The sequence below is a fragment of the Chenopodium quinoa genome, unplaced genomic scaffold, assembly GCF_001683475.1.
Source record: "Chenopodium quinoa cultivar QQ74 unplaced genomic scaffold, ASM168347v1, whole genome shotgun sequence".
NCBI classification, from domain to species: Eukaryota; Viridiplantae; Streptophyta; class Magnoliopsida; order Caryophyllales; family Amaranthaceae; genus Chenopodium; species Chenopodium quinoa.
The window spans coordinates 2,479,590-2,499,279 of NW_018744460.1; the positions used below are offsets into that span (position 1 = coordinate 2,479,590).

At 43.4% G+C, this 19,690-nt stretch overlaps 1 protein-coding gene across 2 annotated transcripts; it reads left to right on the forward strand.

The window, feature by feature from the left end:
- Positions 1-1,587: 1,587 nt before the first annotated feature.
- Positions 1,588-17,770, forward strand: LOC110697251. Of its 2 annotated transcripts, none has more exons than XM_021874613.1 (5): positions 1,588-2,335; positions 3,530-4,363; positions 4,527-4,712; positions 4,787-4,909; positions 16,961-17,770. In XM_021874613.1, exons 1-5 carry the CDS (start codon positions 2,219-2,221, stop codon positions 17,069-17,071), a joined length of 1,371 nt encoding a protein of 456 aa, XP_021730305.1. In that variant the 5' UTR covers positions 1,588-2,218; the 3' UTR covers positions 17,072-17,770. The 2 variants fall into 2 exon arrangements, with proteins under 2 accessions (XP_021730305.1, XP_021730306.1); XM_021874614.1 differs by lacking the exon at positions 1,588-2,335 and adding an exon at positions 3,268-3,451 and having other exon boundaries at positions 16,961-17,769.
- The last annotated feature ends 1,920 nt before the right edge of the window (positions 17,771-19,690 follow it).

The following is a 19,690-nucleotide window of genomic DNA, read 5'->3' on the forward strand; positions in this document are numbered from 1 at the left end:
ACTTAAAATAGTTGTGTATTGTGTAAACTTAAAAGCCAGTGCTAGGGGTTTAGATGCACCACAGCACCACTGTATAAATGACAAAGATTGTTTGTAACGAATGACGCAAAAAAACACGAAAAGGACTTTTCGGTATCCAATTAGCTTCAAACATGGTACATAGAGAGCTGTAAAGATATATACTTTGAGGAAGCTATTAGTATCAACTGTCAAAAGAAAAGTGACTTTGTGCTAGATTACGTCTCCCATTAGCATGCAAAATCCTTTTGATCGAGAGTTGACTGGTATTAAGAATTCCAATCTTAGAACCTTTAATCATAAATACGTACCTAAGGTCTTATCGATCGTCTACCCCAACATGTTTATTATACACAAGTACATGTAGTTAAACTACGTAACTAGATTAGTTTACTTGTGAAAGGTCTCGTTTAATAGGATTGATCTTTCTAATCTCAAACTGGATCGGATATGTTCGGTGTATCTATAATACTAGCTATGTGTATATAAGAAAAATTCTAACGTTCAATACGTACAAATTTGCCACGTAGGGTGTCTATTTTTATCATCTAAGGGAGCTAGAGAAATTAAACTTGACCATGGATTCTGTGAAAGGGCAGGTCAAGCTTTAGCTTGAGATGAGATATGTTGCGTATAAGGGAGAGGAGTATATCTACCAAAGTGAATTAGTGATCCAATTTAATGATATACTTGGTATATATGCTACCTGAACTTGTAAAATTTAGCTTTAGGCTTAATGCTTTTCCCATGTTCATCTATTGAATTCTAATTGGTCTAAATTTGTAGGCTTAGAGTAGAAGCATATCTAGGGTTGCAACTTGTAAAATACAAAGATATGCTTTAAGTAATTATATGACATCAGTGCTTGCATTATCAAGATTAAAGTGAAATACGAATAAATATGAATATAGAAGATCATGTTAATTTGTTTGTTTTACATACTTATTTTGGCTTATGTCAAAACTCAAAACAATAAGGTATTAAGGTTCAATAATAATAATAAATAAAATAAAAAAGGATTAGATAGATACAAATAAATTGGACATGATGATGATCGATTGATGTTTGTACATAGCTTCTTGATGACGATGACAAAAAGATAATGATTATTACTCCTCGTCTCTCAGCTCACTAATAATTTTTTAGTTGATCTCGATCTTAACATAATTTAAAAATTCAATAGTTTGATATTCAGAACTTGCGTTGGCTCGGGTTAAACTTGAGCTTGACTTTAACCCAAGATTGGTTTGACAATAAATGTTGATTGTTTTTTTTTTTAAATACATGTTTGAGCTAAGACATGATCGGCAGACCATGTTAAGCAATGTCAATCTCATCTCATTATTAGTACCCTAATTTAACCCTATCTTCACGAATGAGTTTGGCTAGAAATCATTTGACCACCACAAAACGACGATATGATGATTATGATAGCTAATATAAAACAAAAAGTTACTATTACATATTTATGATATTTGAAACTTGATTCTTAATAGCCAGGCTAAACATGAAGCATTAAAGCATTTTTTTTTTTTTAGGAAAGCATTAAAGCATTTTATAGTGAATGGATATTTGCATTAAAAAAAAAATAGTGAATGGATATTATATTATTACTTAAAAGTAGTCAAAGTAATATCCACGAGAGTAAAGAGAGGTGAAAGACCTTTGAATTTCAACCAAAAGAACGTCAAAAACAACTCTAACAGAATCCATCCTATATTTAAGAAAACTCCCCACCAAAAACTATTTACCATGTCATCAAAACGTTAATTAAAGTGATTGTTAGTAAAAAATTTCCCCTTTTCCCCCTAAAATTAATTAAATTACATAAATAAAAGCAATTTATAAGATAAGGATTTAAGGTTGAGCTAAATTGTAGGATTTTACCCAGCATGTTCTCAGGAGGTGACGGCTCACGTACGGACATGCCTAATTCCATCCAAATATCTATATTTGCCTTCTTCTTCCCCTTCAATCCTCTATGGTTCTTATTACTTCTTTTCTCTCTCTTCTTTTTCTCTCTAATGAAGCTTTGTGTTTTTCTCTATTTCACTCTTTACCCTCTTTACATACACATATAACATAGTAAAACTTTTTTACTAGAACATACATATTCATTTTTAACCAAATGTGCCCTAGTACACTTTTCTCACTCGAGAAGAAATGATCGTTTTTTCGATACCAAGAGAGATTGTTGATCATGTCTTTGCAAGATGTCATCGACCCTCCTCCTCCTCCGCCACCTCATTCTTCTTCTTCTTCTCCTCCTCTTCCTTCATCACGACCAACAGATGATCACATTTCTGGCCCCTTAATTGTAATTCTTCTAATTAACAATTTTTTTAATATATAATTACCTATATTTTAATTTTTTTTTAAATTTATTTTTGTGTTGCATGAAAAATGACAATGCATTTGAATTTTTATTAACAAATGCTTGATCATTATTCGTCTTAAAGGTATGGATTAAGAATTAATTTTATCTTGAAAACTATGTATTTCTGAAATTATTTTAGAATTAATGCATTTTATAGGTGATAAAATAGTTTAATCTAGTAACTTTTTTTAAAGAGCATGAATGTGGAATGTAATAGGTGGTGGTTGCGTGTTCGAAACCTATTAGTTGTAATAAAAAAAAGCGTGATAAAATCATAGCATACATAAAAACAAATTATTGCTCTAAGTAAGAGCAATTTGAACGTATTCATTCCATTAATAGTCATATAATCACTTTGCAATAGATTGTTATGGGATCATTTTAGTTTGTGTAGTTCACTTGGATGTTCCTAATTGATATAAATGAACAAAATAAATAACAAAGAGTTTATTAATTTTGGCATAAAATAGACTTTCTAAGTGCCTTTTTAATTCCATTTTCACACCCAAGTCTAGTCATTTTCTTATATGGCTACATCTACAACCAAATTCCAATATTCCTTGAAATTTCTTTTTCTTGTAAAAATGGTAGTACAATTGTGTTTCTTAATCTTATCTTGGTAAAAATCAAGTTCGTTCTTGCTTGCCACATTGCATGGAACATAAGATAGAGTGAATAAGTAGTCTAGTTGCTATTAATACCCATAAATAGATCATTTTGATGGGCTTAACTTTCTTTTTTTGCTCATGATTAGAAGGGAAATTAAATCTTCCTTCTTTGTATGGGTGAGTTCACACAGCAATGATGTGGAATGGTATAGAAATTGACAAAGATGTTGCTTATCATTGCAATTTAGGGGTATAAAAACACTACATGTTATGCCTATTAGTAACTCTACTTGACATGTTTTTAGAACATAAGACCTAGGTTTGCCTTTTAGTGCTAAATATCCTGCATGAACGGCATTGAGAGGCTAGCTCTCTATATAGGTCGTTGGTGAAGCTTCAATCGCAAACTAAAATAGCATTCAACATGAGAAACTCAAAGGACCAGAAGGTGATTTAAAGTTTTATAACGTGTTAGAAGCTTTTTGTTTACACCTATTAACATCAGTTCTTTTTTAATTGGATGTAGGATGATATTTCGATCCCCAACATCAGCGCTCAAATCTTCGACTTTTGTAACACCGACCTATTCACTGATACCTTACAAAACTCTGAGGTCACTTCTAGTCCTAATTGTTATTGTTATGAGGACCAGAACTCTTCCTATGCTAGCGCGGTAGTTGATGAAGATAACAAGAACAAGTTTAGTACCGAAAACTTAGACATATATAGTAGCTTACAAAATGATCAAAATGCTACCAACGCTAGTACCTCCGGCAGCACCACCACAACCGCCAATACCATAGTGCAAGACCGTCACAACAACCACCATAGTAGCGGCCTCTCTATAATCTTCGACCCCCGAGAAGAAATCGACAATGACATATCGGCCTCAATCGATTTCTCCCCCTCTCCACCCTTCTCCACAACCCCTCCATACAACCTCAACCCAACCAACACCCAACAAGACCAATACCATCATCTATCCTTGAATGATGTTGCAATAAGCAATAGCCTTAACCAATACCCTAACACAGTTGACCCTGTAGCACTCCCCCTCATGGCGGTGGTCCCACCGCCTTTAGGCCCGGTTTTCGAGGATGATTGCCTATCATCAATCCCACCTTTCCTAAGGCTAAACCCATCAACAGGTGCCACTACTACCTCTTTTCTTGACCCTTCAATGAGCTCTTTCCTGCATGGGAATCTAAATCATGGATTAGGCGCTGATAATTCCGGTATATTCGCCGGAAGCTTGTTAATGGCATCGGATTTACAACCAAAAGAACTGGATTTTCAAGCAGATAATAGTGGAATTTTCTGCCCTGATCAATTGCCTCGTTATAATTCAGGGGATATGCAGGTTTTTATTTTCCCTTTCATATTTACATTAAATTAAAGCCTTAATCCTGAAGGATGGGGTCGACTACATGAACCAAGAATTACACGTCTTTTATGTTCATAAAAATCGACGAAAAAAGGGTTAATTAACATGTTTTCTTGGATTTTGGACTGTTTATTTGTAGGCATTTAGCAATGAAAACTCGCAGTTGGTAAGTGCAGCAACAAGTTCAGCTCCAATGACAACAGAAATAGGAAATTTGGAAGAATCAAGCTTCAAAGTTGGCAAACTATCTGTTGAACAGAGGAAAGAAAAGATTCATAGATACATGAAGAAAAGAAATGAAAGGAATTTCAGCAAGAAAATCAAGGTTCATTTTTTTCTTTATTATTCAGCAAATTTCCTCCTTAGTAAAGGATTATAAACATGTAAAATTTGTTGCAGTATGCTTGCCGCAAGACATTGGCGGACAGCCGGCCTCGGGTCAGAGGAAGGTTTGCAAAGAATGATGATTTTGGAGAGAATAATAGGCATATCAACAACAATGAAGATGATGATTATGATGATGTAAGTTCTCTATCTTTGAAAAGTTCGGATCAGGTCGAGTCATATGTCTAACAAGGTTGTTTGTTCCGGTTATATTCAGGTCGAATCCTGTGTGGTGAATAAATAAATACTCCGTAACTAAATAAATTATATTATTATTTCGTGTACAACTTGGGTTTGAGATAGGTAATTCAGATCTAGTTGTTTCGGATGAAAACAATCGAATCTCGGAAGATCCTTTTATCTTGAGGGAACTTGGTCTCGGTCCGAACGACGCAGGAGCCGAGGGTTTCCTGCACAACAAATACACGCAAACTAGCCTCGGGGGGGACGCCGAGGAAGGCCCCTCCGATGCTTAAGTCAGTATATTAGAGAGAGAAAGCTGTGCAAGAGTTTAGTTGCTTGAGGCTTTATTGTCTTACCAAGAATTGACCAAATTGTTGGCTTTTATACCTTGGCTAATGAAGGAGGCGGATTGGGCCCGGAAGTCAGTTGGGCTGGGCCAAGCTGATTGGGCCGTTGACTGACCTTGACATGGCTTTGAGGATGTTTGATTTTTGACTTTAGCACATTTGGAGAGTTGAACCTTAACCTTGGGCTTTTAATTGGATCATTCAGTGACCAGGCCCAATTGGACTAAATTGGACCCAAACAACTTGCCCCCCAGACCCGATTTGGAAGGATGACGGGTCGGGTTTGATTTAATCAGAAAAGGAGGGAAGTGAATGATTTGTTAATCCAAAAATGTGAATTTAAACCGTAATTAACCCATGATTAATGAGATAACAACAGTTAATGTGGATAATTGCGGAAGTTGGACGGGTAGTGGGCGACTTAACTGCAAGGTCGTGTGTTTAACGGTTACTTAGTGGGGTGCTTGAGAGAAATTGAAACGCAGACTCCTTGAATTCCCATTTCTGGAGATATAAATAGAGGCGCGTCTTCTCTCCCCACTCATTCATCAACACAAACCCAGAATTCTCAAGAACGCTCAAGAGCCCGCATCAAAACTTCGCAAATTCCCCGAGCATTAAGCTTAGAAGCTGAGACTTGTCACTACCAATTCGTAAATCGGCGACTTTTGCTTCAGATCAAGGTAAATTCCTTTGATTTTATTTCATTTTTCTTCGACTTTGCACTCTTTCCCCTTTTTCGACTTTTTCCTTCGAAATTCGTCAATGGTGAGGGGAGTTAGAGGTGGAGCCCGTGCTCCAAGGAGAGCAAGGCTAATCCCCGATCCCAGGGACAGGATTGGGACCTGGAATGGACGAAGGACAGAGTCTGACCCTGCTGAAGGGGTTAGGGCGACTCCCATTTCTTCGGCTCCTCCTCAGAGGGCTGAGGGGGTGAGCGCTTCAGGACGGGATGATGAAGTTCCCGCTGTCCTTTGGGATATCCTCCCAGGGTTTTCAGAGTGGGAGGATGCCGAAGTAGCTTCGGCCATGATAAAGAACCGCCCCTACTCATGGTGGGTGGAGAATGCTGATCAGTACCGGTTTGCCGAGCAAATTGAGTTGCACTACGGCATTTTTGAAGCTGATGGATATTGGTGCCGAATGCCCTCAGCATCTGATAGAATCCATCGTCCACCCCCGGGGTATGTGGGGGTGTACACGAGACAGCTTCAGTATGGGCTGAGGTTCCCTTTGGACGTTTTCGTCCGAGACTTGCTGATCCATTACAACATTTCCCTGTGCCAGCTGACCCCCACCAGCATCCGAAGGGTAATGACGTACTTATGGGTCTGCAAATTCTTCAGGTACGTGCCGAACCTGCATTGCTTCAAAAGGCTCCATCGGCTAGTGCCAAACATTCAAAGTGGGCACGGATGCCATGGCTCTGGGTGGTATCGGATTGAGTCTCGGCCCCCGTTCCTAACCATGTGGCCGAACGAATCTTCAGACAAGGACTGGAGAGGTCAATGGATTTGGGTTAGGGCACCCACGGAGCCGAGCCACCCTTACGTTTTCAGCGCTCCCCGGTATCTTGCCGAGCCGGATCCTGATATGGGAAGTTTAGGTCCTCCCGAAGATAGCGGGCCAGACCCGAACCTTAATCAGCAGAACATCTTCGGCAAGCTGCCGAACCGGGGAGGCAGCGGCCGAATGCAGCATATCCCGGAGACTTGGCTCCCCGATACGCACTATGTTTTCCAAGAGAATATGCTGGCAGCTGTCGGCCTCAGCCGAAAGTTTAGGGATGGTAATCTTCTTCGGCTGGGGCCGAGGCCTTTTAATTATCTCTTTTCTTCTTTCATTTTGCTTTCTTGTGATGTGCCGAACTAACTGAATTGACTTCTCCCCTTTTCTTTTTCAGAACGGGACGAGACCAACGTCGGCATTGATTACGCTCGCCTTGGCGTCAACCGAGAACGAGTCGTAACTGATCGGGCTCCCCCTATCACTGAACCAAGGCGCCGAGAGGTTCACCTAGACTCTTCCCACTTCCAAATTGAGGCTGTTGCTCTGTATCAGAGGCAGAAGCCTTGGTGGAAGAAGAGGGATCCCTTGTTTCAGCTGCTGGAAGAAGAAGCTGAAGCTGCCCGTACAGCCGAAGAGGTTGCACGGGTTATTGAAGCTTGTGAAGGTGGAGAAGGGTCCTCCAGAGTTGCTGAAGAAGCTGCGGCTAGGGCAGCTGAAGAAGACGAGGCTTTGCTGAAGACCTCGGTGAGCCTTTAGACTTAACTTTGTCTTTCTTCTTTTTTTTTTTTTTTACTCACACTCTTCTTCCCCCCTGTCTGTTACAGTCTGAAGAGAGTAACAGACACAGAGAAGGCAAAGCTCCTGTTCGTCCCGAAGATCAAATACAAGAGTCTTCAGACTCAGATATGGACGAGCAGCCTCTTCTGAAAAGGCGCCGAAGGATGGCCATCATCGGCCCTCATGACTTTCAGCAGAGGCCGATGACCATCGGCGTCGCAATAAGGGAACCTGAGGAAGGCAATGGATCGCCGAGGGTTCCCCAGCCAACACCCCAATCTCCTCAAAAGACCCCTCCGCCACCTCCCGAGATGGAGGTGGATCAGAGGACTCCCGAACCTAAGGGAGGGGTCCAAGAAGAAATCAAGGAGAGTGCTGCTGAGCACGGAAATAAAGATGCCGTGATGTCAAGTGCTGAAGGCTTCACGGCAGATATCGCAAGAGAGGTTGAGGCTTTCGTCCTCACCCCTGAAGAAGAGGAGGTCATAGTACTTGACTCCTCTGAGAAGGACGATGCTGAGACAACCAAAGCTAATCAAGCTCCATCGTCGTCCTTCCCTTCTTTCCAGACTCTGCATTCTGGAGAAATGGGTTTCTCGGCCCCCCGAATTCCAATCCCAGATCACATCTGGGACCTCATATGGGGTCAAAACCGAGAAGGAGCTGCAGCCTACTTCGGCAATTTTGCTGGCATGTCCGAAGTAGACAGGGCAAGGATCTGGTCGCTGAAGGCCACTGCTGGGATGGGCGAATCCAGTAGATCAGTTCCTGACCCAGCCAGGTCTAACCAACTGCTGATGATGCAGGTAATTTTCCTTCATTTCCTCCGAAACTCAGCTCTATTTTTTTTTTTCTTATTACTTATTTTTTTGTCTTCCTGTTTTCAGTTCGTGCACAATCAGACTCTCACTGTAGAGCTGATTGATACCCTACAAGATAGGGTAGACGCTGCTGTGCACGAAAGGAAGGTGGCTGAAGAGGAAGTTAAGCTTGCTAAGCTGAAGCAAGCAGCAGCTGAAGAGAAGCAGCAGGAGGTTGAGGAGTACGGTAAAAAAGCTGCCGAAGCTCTGAAAACCTTCTGTGATGCTATGGAGATGGAGGTTTTTCCCCCACTGATGGAAGGGGAAAAATTCCTCCAAGAGCACCTGGGGGTGGACATCTCCAAGTTCAAGGCTGCTATCGAGAGCCGAATCCAAGGAGCTGCTGCACAAGCTGAGGTGCAGCATCAGCTAGAATCTCTTGAAGCCAGCAGAATGGCTGCTGAAGAGATGCTCCAAGCTAGGGATGTCCAACTCTCAAGGGCTGCTGCTGCTGCTGAAGCTCAAAGAGCTAAGCTACAAGAGGCTGAGGATCAGCTCACTGCCAAGAAGGAAGAAATGGTCCAAGTTCAGGCCGAGGCTTCCCAGGTTCAGCAAGAGTTTACCGAGCTGAAAGGCTCCTCCTCCAAGCTCGTCGATGAGCTGAAGAGATCCGAGGAAGACTTGGAGGAGACGAAGAAGAAGTTGGCCGACGCTGAGGCTCTACTCAAAGTCCGTATCTATACCCAAGAAGAGTATGAAATGGGTTTTAGAAACGGGTTCAGAGTGTGCCGAAGGGTCTGCCTTCATGCTGAGCCGAAGCTGGACTGGTCCAAATGTGCTGAATGGGAGCTGTATCTATACTCAAACCCTCACATGAAGTATGCCACTCCAATCGAAGCTGAAATCCTTAAGGCTGAGGAAGCCGAGGAAGAAGCTGAGAGGATGGAGTTGGAGGCTGAGCAGAGGGAAAGGGAGGCTCGGCAGAGTGCAAAGCCTGCTTCTTCTGCTGCTGGAGCTGAGACCACCATTGGGCCCAATGAAGCTGATCAGTCTGATCCTCAGGCTGAAGCATAGGAACTCGGGCAGTCGTCTTCAGAATCTTGCGGTTCATCATGCGCTCAACTTTAGACTTGCCGCTTTCTGAATTTTTGCCTTTTGTTTTTTTTTGCTTCAGCTTGCCTTATCGTACAACAGCTTATTATATTTTTATTTTGCCTGTACGTATTTCGGCAGCTGTTACTTTCCGCTTGTGGGCGGCTGCCGACTATTTTTGTAATTCAACATTTTTATTTCAAAGAAGTTCACTTTCTCAGCTTTCTTGTGTATTTATTTCTCTTCGCTTTACCAGTCTTCGCACTTTACTGCTTTCTTTGAATGATCTTTCAAATATTTGCTAAGTGCAGAACTTCGGCTAGCGAGAATCATTTCTGCTGAGACTTCTTTTTGCCGTTTGTACTCGGATGTTTTCAACTTGTGAAAAAACTGACATAAGTATCAAACTTCGGCTGAGCTGAAGGGTATTAGATCAGTTGTGCCATTTCTCTATTTCCCTCTGCCCCCCCAGAAATCTGAAGATGAGGTCTTCTGAATTCTGGAATGGCTGATAATTTTTCTCGGCTAAGCCGAGGATCTTTGAACACTTTGCTTTATTTTCTACATCTGTTTTTAAAGTACTGATTTCCCACCTGAGAGTTTTCACTCTAGAGATGGTACTCTTGTGACACTTTCTTCAATTCATCCAAGGGAACAACTATCCGAAACACCATGCCGGGGCAGCAGTTTATCTGAAGTACGAGGCATCATCATGCAATACTTCAGAGTTGCAACTACCACCCGGAACTGATTCATCCGAAGTACAAGGCATCACTATGCAATACTTCGGGGCTTTATCAGTTCCTATTTTTTTAGGCTATGTTTCGGATAAGTCTATGGCCTTTTTGCCCAAAGGAACAGATTCTCCGAAGTACAAGGCATCACTATGCAATACTTCGGGCTTGTATCTTTTTTGGCAGGTTTTACGGCTTGCCGAGGTACAAGGCATCATTATGCAATACCCCGGACAGCGCCGAATGAAACCTTGAATTTTTGAAAAACCGTAGAAAGCATAAAGACTTAAACTGGCTCGATGGCCTTTTTATAAACAAAATCAGTGTACTTACATAGATTGTACTATCCGAAGGATTTACACATAGTATTTTTTGAGCACATCGGCATTCCAATGGTTTTTCAGCTCGGTGCCATCCATTTGTTTGAGTCTGAAGGTACCGGGCTGAAGCTCTTGATAAATTTCATAAGGTCCCTCCCAAGATGCTGAGAGTTTGCCATGAATGCGACTTTTTTGAACAGCTGCAGCATTCCTCAAAACTAAATCCCCAACTCTGAGAGGTCGTTGATAGACTCTTCGGTTGTAGGACTTGCTCATTCTGAGCTTGTGTGCAGCCATCCTTTCTCGGGCTAGATCTCTAATCTCGTCAAGGAAGTCGAGGGACTCTTTCATGAGCTGCTCATTTTCCTCGGCTGAGAAGAGATTCACTCGTAGGCTTTCTGAGCCCACTTCCACTGGAAGCACTGCTTCGGATCCATACACCAGCTGAAAAGGTGAATGCCCCGTTGCCTCCTTCTCGGTTGTCCGGAGTGACCAGAGGGTTCCCGGAAGTTCCTCTACCCACTTGGACTTTTGATCCTCTACTCTTTTTCTGAGAGCGTTAAGGATCTGTTTATTTGCGGCTTCGGCTTGGCCATTACTCTGAGGGTGGCAAACCGCGGAGTAAGCCAATTTTATCCCGAATTGATCAGTGTATCGGCGCAAGGGCAGGTTGTCAAACTGTCTGCCGTGGTCGAACACAAAAACTTTTGGGATGCCGAACCGAGTTATTATGTTCTGCCAGATGAACTGTCTGACAGTTTGCTCAGATATGCTTGAAGCAGCTTCCGCTTCAATCCATTTGCTGAAATAGTCGATTCCGACTATCAGCCACTTTCTTTTGTATGGGGCCTCGGGAAAGGGTCCCAGAATATCCAACCCCCATTGTGCAAATGGAAGAGGATTAAGAATTGGCTGGAGATCTAGGCATGGCCGATGGATTATCGGTGCAAATTTTTGGCATTTCTCGCATTTTCTGACCATGTTCTTTGCATCCGAGATCATTGTAGGCCAAAAATACCCTGCCCTGAGAGCTTTGTGGGCTAAGGTTCTCCCTCCTATGTGGTTTCCGCAGATGCCGAGGTGAATCTCTCGGAGAATATAGTCGGCATCCGTTGGACCCACGCATTTCAATAATGGAGCGGAGAAGGATTTTCTGAGGAGTTGGCCGCCGAAGACGAGGAATCGTGAACTGATCCGCTTTATCTTGGAGGCCGAATTCCTATCCTCGGGGAGCTCGTCCCTGAGTTTATAAGCCAGGATGTCATCCATCCAGCTCGGCTCGAGTGCAGCGCAGCAGATTGATATTGCTTCGGCTACACTCTTTTCTCGGCGCACCTCCACATAGACAGAACGGCTTAACTCAGTCAGAGTTGAGCTTGCAAGTTTGGAGAGTGCGTCCGCTTGAGCATTTTGACCCCTTGGGATCAGCTCTACTTCGAAAGATCTCAGCTTCGCAATTGTCGATTTGATCCTTGTGAGGTAAGCTGCCATTGAAGGCTCTTTAGCCTCATACTCCCCCGGATCTGATTGGCGACCAGCTGAGAATCTGTCTTGAGGTAGACATGCTCGGCTTCCAACGATATGCACAGGTCTAAGCCAGCAATGGCTGCTTCATATTCGGCCTCGTTGTTAGAGGCTTTGAATGAAAATTTTAGTGCATACTCGAAGGTTTTGCCTTCGGGAGAGGTAATGACGACCCCTGCCCCCGAACCGTTCACGGTGGAGGACCCATCCGTGAAGACGGTCCAGATTTTCCTCCTTGCATCCAGAGTCTCCTGATAGGAGCACTCGGCCAAAGTCTGCCAAGGCTTGCGCCTTGATGGCTGTTCTCGGCTGATAACCGATACTGAACTCGGTGAGCTCGAAAGCCCACTTTGCTAGTCTACCGGATTTTTCAACCTTGCCGAGGACTTTCTCTAACGGCTGATCAGTTAGAACCGCTATTTGATGAGAATCAAAATAGGGTCGCAACTTCCGAGCAGCCACCACCACTGCATAAGCCACTTTTTCTAACAATGGGTAGCGCGTCTCGGCATCCGTCAGGGTGTGGCTGACGAAATAGATCGGCTGTTGAACTTTTTCTTCTTCCCTTAGCAGCACCGCGCTTACCGTGGCTGGACTGACCGCCACGTATAAGTATAGGATGTCTCCTACGACTGGCCTTGCCAGTGTTGGGAGTTGAGCCAGGTGTTCACGGAGCTGCTGAAAGGCTGACTTTTGTTCGTCTCCCCATTCAATGCCTTTTGAATTTTGGAGCTTCAGCGCCTTGAAGAAAGGGAGCCCTTTGTCTGAGGCTCGTGAGATGAACCTGGACAAGGCAGCCATTCTCCCGGCTAGACGCTGAATATCTCTTTTTGTCTTCGGCTCGGGGAGGTCTAAAGCAGCTTGTACTTTGGCGGGGTTTGCATCAATCCCCCTCTTGCTGACCATGAAGCCGAGGAACTTGCCTGACTTCACGCCGAAGACACATTTCTTCGGATTCAGCTTCATTTTGTATTTTCTGAGGGTGGCGAAGGTTTCGGCTAGGTCCGTGACATGATCTTTTTCTTTTATGCTTTTGACGATTGAGTCGTCAACATAAACCTCCATGTTTCGGCCTTTTTGCTCGGCGAAAACCTGATCAACCAACCTCTGATATGTTGCCCCCGCATTTTTCAATCCGAAGGGCATCATTCTGTAATTGTACAACCCGGAACTTGTTATGAACGCTGTTTTAGCTCGGTCCTCGGGGTGCATGAAGATCTGATGGTATCCCGAGAATGCGTCCATGAAACTGAGCAGAGCATGCCCGCTTGTCGAGTCGACCAGTTGGTCGATCCTCGGCAGCGGATAGGAGTCCTTGGGACATGCCCTATTCAGGTCCGTGAAGTCAACGCACATCCTCCAGTTACCATTTGCCTTCTGAACCATTACAACATTGGCCAGCCACTCCGGATACTGACAGGGTTCAATGAACCCAGCATCTAGGAGCTTATCGACCTCAGCTGCGATGTTCTGGTTCTTTTCGGCGGAGTAGTTCCGCTTTTTCTGCTTAATGGGTCGACTGGAGGGGTCGACATTAAGCCTATGGGAGACGAAGTCCGGATCAATCCCGGGCATTTCTGCGGCTGAGAAGGCGAACACGTCTCCACTGGCCCGTAGGAGTTGGACGAGTGCCGCACGGGTGTTTGGCTCCAGTGACGACCCGATGCTAACACATCTGTTCGGATCTCCTACGGTCAGTTCTATTGACTCGGTCAGGTCATCCGTCTCCATGCTCTTAGAGTTGGATTCCTCGAATTCCGGCCTGCTATCAATATTAGCAGACTTTCCTGACCGCGGCTGGCCATCAGAGTCGTTCGGCTCTGAGGCGGAGTCAGCCTTTTGGCCCCCATCAGATTTCTCGTTGTCTGGGGCTTCATTAGCCGAAACGTCTGAGCCTCTCGGCTTTTTGGCGTTTCGGTCCCGGTGCTTTTCCTCCCCATCGCCACGGTCGCCTCGGCGAGACGTGGATGGCTTGAGGTGATTGCATCGGCGGGCTTCTTTTTGACTGCCCTTTATTTTCTCGGAGCGTCCCTCGTCTGAAACGTATATCATGATTTGATGATACGTGGAGACGACTCCTTGAATGCCGTGAATGAGGGGTCTCCCCATGATCACGTTGTATGCAGATGGAGCATCTACGACCAAAAATTCGGCCATGATATTCCTAGCTGCTCGGCCTTCGCCGATGGTGACAGGAAGTGTAATCTTCCCGTCAGGATACGAGGAAGAGCCGTTGAATCCAGACACCGGGTAGGGTGCGGGGGCCAGGTGCTCGGCTCCCATCCTCAGCTGGTCGAACGCTCCTCGGAAGAGGATGTTCGCCCCGCTACCGCCGTCGACGAGGGTCCGCCAGACGTTGCGGTTGGCGATGCCCAGAATGATTACTAGTGGGTCATCGTGGGGGTATACCACCCCCTCACAGTCTTCGGCTGTGAACAGGATGTTCGGCGCCGGTGACTGGGACTGCCGAAGCTCAGCCTGATGAATCTGATGGGTTAGACCCCTCAGTTGGCGTTTGGCTGTGCCTCGCGAGATTCCCCCGGAAATAACTAGGATGTCGAGGGACTCCTTGCCCTGAGGTCCCTTATCCTTCTTCCGAGCGAAGTTGAGGTCCTGCCGAGAATCTTTTTCAGCTTTTTTCTCCTCGCGCCTGTCCGCGAGGTATTGGCTCAGGTACCCCTTGCGGACCAGATCCTCAATCTGGTCCTTCAGCTGGACGCAGTCCTCGGTGCGATGTCCGGGTGAGTCATGGAACTCGCACCACTGGTCCTTTCCCCTCGTCTGATGCCAGGGAGGCAACGGACGAGGTTTTTTGAATCTCCCCTCGTCCTTCGTCGTGCTGAAAATCTTAGCACGGGGAAGGGAGAGTGGAGTGTATGAATCGTACCTTCCCGTGTAGGGAAAGTGTCTTTCCTTCTTCGGCTCGGCAGCAGAGGACGGTTCTGAGGCCTTAGCCTTCCCTTTCCTCTGCGCCGAGACTTCGGGCTGCTGTCCTTTCGGCTTGTCAATTCTCGGACGAGACTGAGACCTGGATCTGTTCCACTCCTCGGCTCGGATGAACCTGTCCGATGCTTCCAAGGCTTCCTCCAGGGTCTGCGGGGGATGCATGACCATGAAGTCCAGGAACTTTCCAGCTTGGAGGCCGTTCCGTAGCGCGAACACGGCCAGGCCTTGATCCAGGCTTGTGATTCCGGATGACTCGTTGCTGAAGCGAGTCAGGTAGTCGCGGAGGCTCTCGTCCTCCGCCTGCTGCAGACTCATTAGCTCTGCAGTGGTCTTCTCTCGGCGGTTGGCCGTAGAGAATTTGCTCTTGAACTTGTTGGAGAGGTCGTTCCAACCGGTTATGGAGCCTTCCTTGAGCCCTTTGGTGATCCAGGACTGGGCAACACCTTTGAGGGTCGTAGGAAAGTATTTACACCAGGTAGCCTCAGACCTCGGGTTCAGATACATGTGCCCCTCGTAAGAGGCAATGTGATCCTTAGGATCTGAGGTACCATCGTAAGTAATATGTGCCGGGATTTTGACCGTTGGCACATGCTCTTCCAGAATCCACTTCTGGAAGGGCGAGTTCGATGGAACCATGACCGCCTTCCCCTTGTACCCGGCCTCAGGGACCTCGCTCCCTCCTCTCTCAGAGGTGGAAGTGGTTTTCGTCCCCGGCTGAGACAAGGTTGGGTGGGGTCCGGTATCCTCTGGGAAGGTGAGGCGGCTATGCACACTCACCTCCCTCGAACCCAAGCGTTCGTGAACGCTTTGGCGGGCGAATTCCGGGTCCTTGGAGGGCCCCATGGAATTCTGAGCTTCAGAGTGGTCAGAGGGTTGAGGGTTCCTCCTCCTCTCCTTACTGGAGTTTCGGGTGTCCCCTCGCCACCTCTGGCCGAGCTGTCTATGTGGTGGAACTTGTCCACCATCATCCTGACCGATCCTCCTTTTCAGGTTTCTCGGCTGGTGATCATCAGGCATCTGGATTGGAGCCCCTTGAGCTTTAAGGAACTCCATGCAGATGGCCACTGCTCTGGCCACTTCCTCGGTGGAGGGTCCGGAGGGAGGAGTCTCCCGCGGATGTGACCTGGATTGCACGCTATGGCGCGGCGGGGAGTTCCTCGCACCTGAGCCACTCGGTCTCGGGGATGGCCCCGGCTGCCGAGTGTGGTGCGAGGTGTTCTCCTCCTGGAGGCTAGGACCTCTTGAGGCTTCCCTTTCCGGAGAGATGGGGGCCTCCGATTCGGAAGAGGCTTGCTCCGGGGAGGGATAAACCGGCTGGCGTTCCCTCACCGTAATCCGGCCTCCTCCCTTCCTAGCCTTCTTGGAACTCTTTCCACTCTTAGTCATGGCGACTGCCGGAGTGTTTGATGACTGACGCGAAATTTAGTAGCTTTCCCCACAGACGGCGCCAAATTGTTTCGGATGAAAACAATCGAATCTCGGAAGATCCTTTTATCTTGAGGGAACTTGGTCTCGGTCCGAACGACGCAGGAGCCGAGGGTTTCCTGCACAACAAATACACGCAAACTAGCCTCGGGGGGACGCCGAGGAAGGCCCCTCCGATGCTTAAGTCAGTATATTAGAGAGAGAAAGCTGTGCAAGAGTTTAGTTGCTTGAGGCTTTATTGTCTTACCAAGAATTGACCAAATTGTTGGCTTTTATACCTTGGCTAATGAAGGAGGCGGATTGGGCCCGGAAGTCAGTTGGGCTGGGCCAAGCTGATTGGGCCGTTGACTGACCTTGACATGGCTTTGAGGATGTTTGATTTTTGACTTTAGCACATTTGGAGAGTTGAACCTTAACCTTGGGCTTTTAATTGGATCATTCAGTGACCAGGCCCAATTGGACTAAATTGGACCCAAACACTAGTAATTAGGTATGTAGTGAATCTCGGCTAATGTATGAAGTAAAATTACAGGTGATGGTGAAAGAAGAAGATGAAGTGGTAGATTCCTCGGATATATTTGCTCACATAAGTGGTGTGAATTCATTCAAATGCAATTACCAACATATTCAATCTTGGATTTGAATGTAAGCACTACACTTTAAAGAAGGCTTCTTAATGAAATTAGTCACACAAATTATATTTTTGGTGGAAGGACAGACATTTGGTAAATGATCAGGGTTTGTACACCTTCAAATTCTGGAATAAATAACTTTTAAGGAATAGGTTTTCTTGAAGTAATATTATAATACTAAATGTAATGATAATGTACTGTAGTTCTCTTGCGATTTAGAATGAGTAAAATAACAATGTAATTTTGTAGGAATTATTGTTGTGTTATCTCATTTATGTGGATATTATAATGCTTGTACTTTCCCATATTACGGGATTTGGTGTAGAATTTTCTAAAGTTTTGGTAAATAAAGCAGTGAAGTTGTAGACTATTGTTAAGTGCACCAATTAACTTTTACATCTATTCTCGTTTGTTCTTGAAAGCAAGTTTTTTTTTTTTTTTTTTTTTTTTTTAATCTAATTGAATGGAGCATTATCTCGATATACTTTTTCATATACTTTATTCAAGATATCACCGTTCTTTTCCTGTTAAGAAAGATATACACCATTTGTACCTAATCAATTGTCATACACTCATACTTGATTACTTGACTTGATTGTTAATTTGTTATTAGGGCAACTTGTTCACAAATTGTCACATTTACATGATTGCATCCAGTTATCACTTGTACCGCATCAACACTAACATGTGATCATTACCTAAAGTCCAAAAGTGGCCCGATAATTTTAAAAATATGTATAATCTCAACTTTGGTTTGTTTCTTATAAGGCCCACTATCAACATGGGCTGCTGTCCTCGCTTGTTAATCTCAACTTGGGTTGCTTCACTCTACGCATTTCGGATTATGTATGAATTGTGCCTATAATGCTATAAATATCAAATAAATTTTAAGTTGCAAACCCGGAATGGGTGGACCTGTGAGAGATTTTGATTCGATAAGGTCATTTTCCTTAGCTACAAAAGAAATTAATATATTAGTAAACAAATATTACACGCTTCGTGGAATTTTCAATTGTCTACTCTTTTCTGTCAAAAAAGGAAAAAAAAAAAATTGTCTACTCTTAGGGTATTTTCGTTCATTTTCTTAGAAAACTAATTTTTTGGCTAATTAATAAGGACTAATTAGATCCAATCAAGTCTAATAAATATGGGTTTGTTTGGCATCGCTATGGTATTCTGTTTTTTTGGTTTTTTGTTTTTCAAAATCATATGATATATATCATATAATGAATCAAAAATTAGTCAAACTTATTTAAATCATGATAATTTTGAAAACTGACAACAGAACAGCGAAAACACTTTCTTGTTTCCTGTTTTTGGTTTTTGATTTTGAAAAAACTAAAAATAAAAAACAATGTCAAACAAGCCATAAGTAATAGAGTTGTGGTTATCACTAATGTAGCTTTACTCTCATTTGTTTTTTTTTTTTTTTTTATTTATATTATGAATTGAAATTGAGTTACCCAAAAACTAATTATTACAAGTTAGTTGTCAAGTTACGCTTCCCTCTTCTCTCTTCTCTCTCCTCACTCTTTAGGTTTTAAATTTTCTTGCCTGTTTAGGCCGGAAATAGTCTAATTTCTTCGGAAATTAGACTATTTCCGACCCCCCCTATTTTAATTATTTTGCTTTGTTTTGTTCTCTCCGTTTGTGAGAGTTTGTCCCAATTATTTTGGGTTTTTCCCAATTTTTTGGGATTTTGATTCTCATCTATGGATGAGAATTTTATTTTTAGGGTTTTAATAATAATTGAGAAGGTAATTTGGATTCATATGGGTTTAGGGTTCGTCATCAACTCTACGATCAAAACATTAGCGCAGATTGCGAAGGTCTCTACTTGAAAAGATGCAAAGACATCGAAAATCACTGCTCGCGTCAAGTTTGAAGCGGTGGAGTGTGAGCTATACCCGATATGCAAAATAGTTATAATTTTAATTGTAAAAGTTACGTTATTTTCTCTAGATCTGTGGTTTACAAATATTTATTATTATTGTAGATGTCGTATGATTATTTAATAATGATAATATTCTTCTTAGTGTCCAAAAAAAAAACTAATTATTACGAAATAATACATGAGAATAAGACAAACAGATATCTTAAATTCAAAGGCATTTAACATACGTCGTCGATGAATTTTTAAATGTTTGAAAACCACACTTGAATAGAATGCTTACAACTTACCTACTAACCTTGTAATCTTGTAGAAAGTAGTACGAGTAGTATACATCCCAAAACAAATATACAAATACAAAACTAACTACTTGTATAATGTTTTTACAGAAATGCCAAACAAGATACTATTCTAGACCAAAATACTTCAATTTAAGATCTTATCAGCTTTTCAAATTTAAAATTTAAATTGAGGTTCCCCAAAACCTTCATGAAAAAAAATATAAATATAGTGAATGATTGAGCTAAATTGCTTAAATTTGGCAATTGTCAATTATTGATGAAAATTTTATTCATATTTAGACAACAATGGGTCTTGGAATAAACGACATAAAATAAAACAGTTTGAAACTCAATTATTTTTCCAAAAGTTAGGTAGTTTAACAGCTCTAAAAGACAAAACTTCCTAATCAAAAGTTTAATTTTTAAATAATAACTTATATCAAGGTTCAATTTACCTA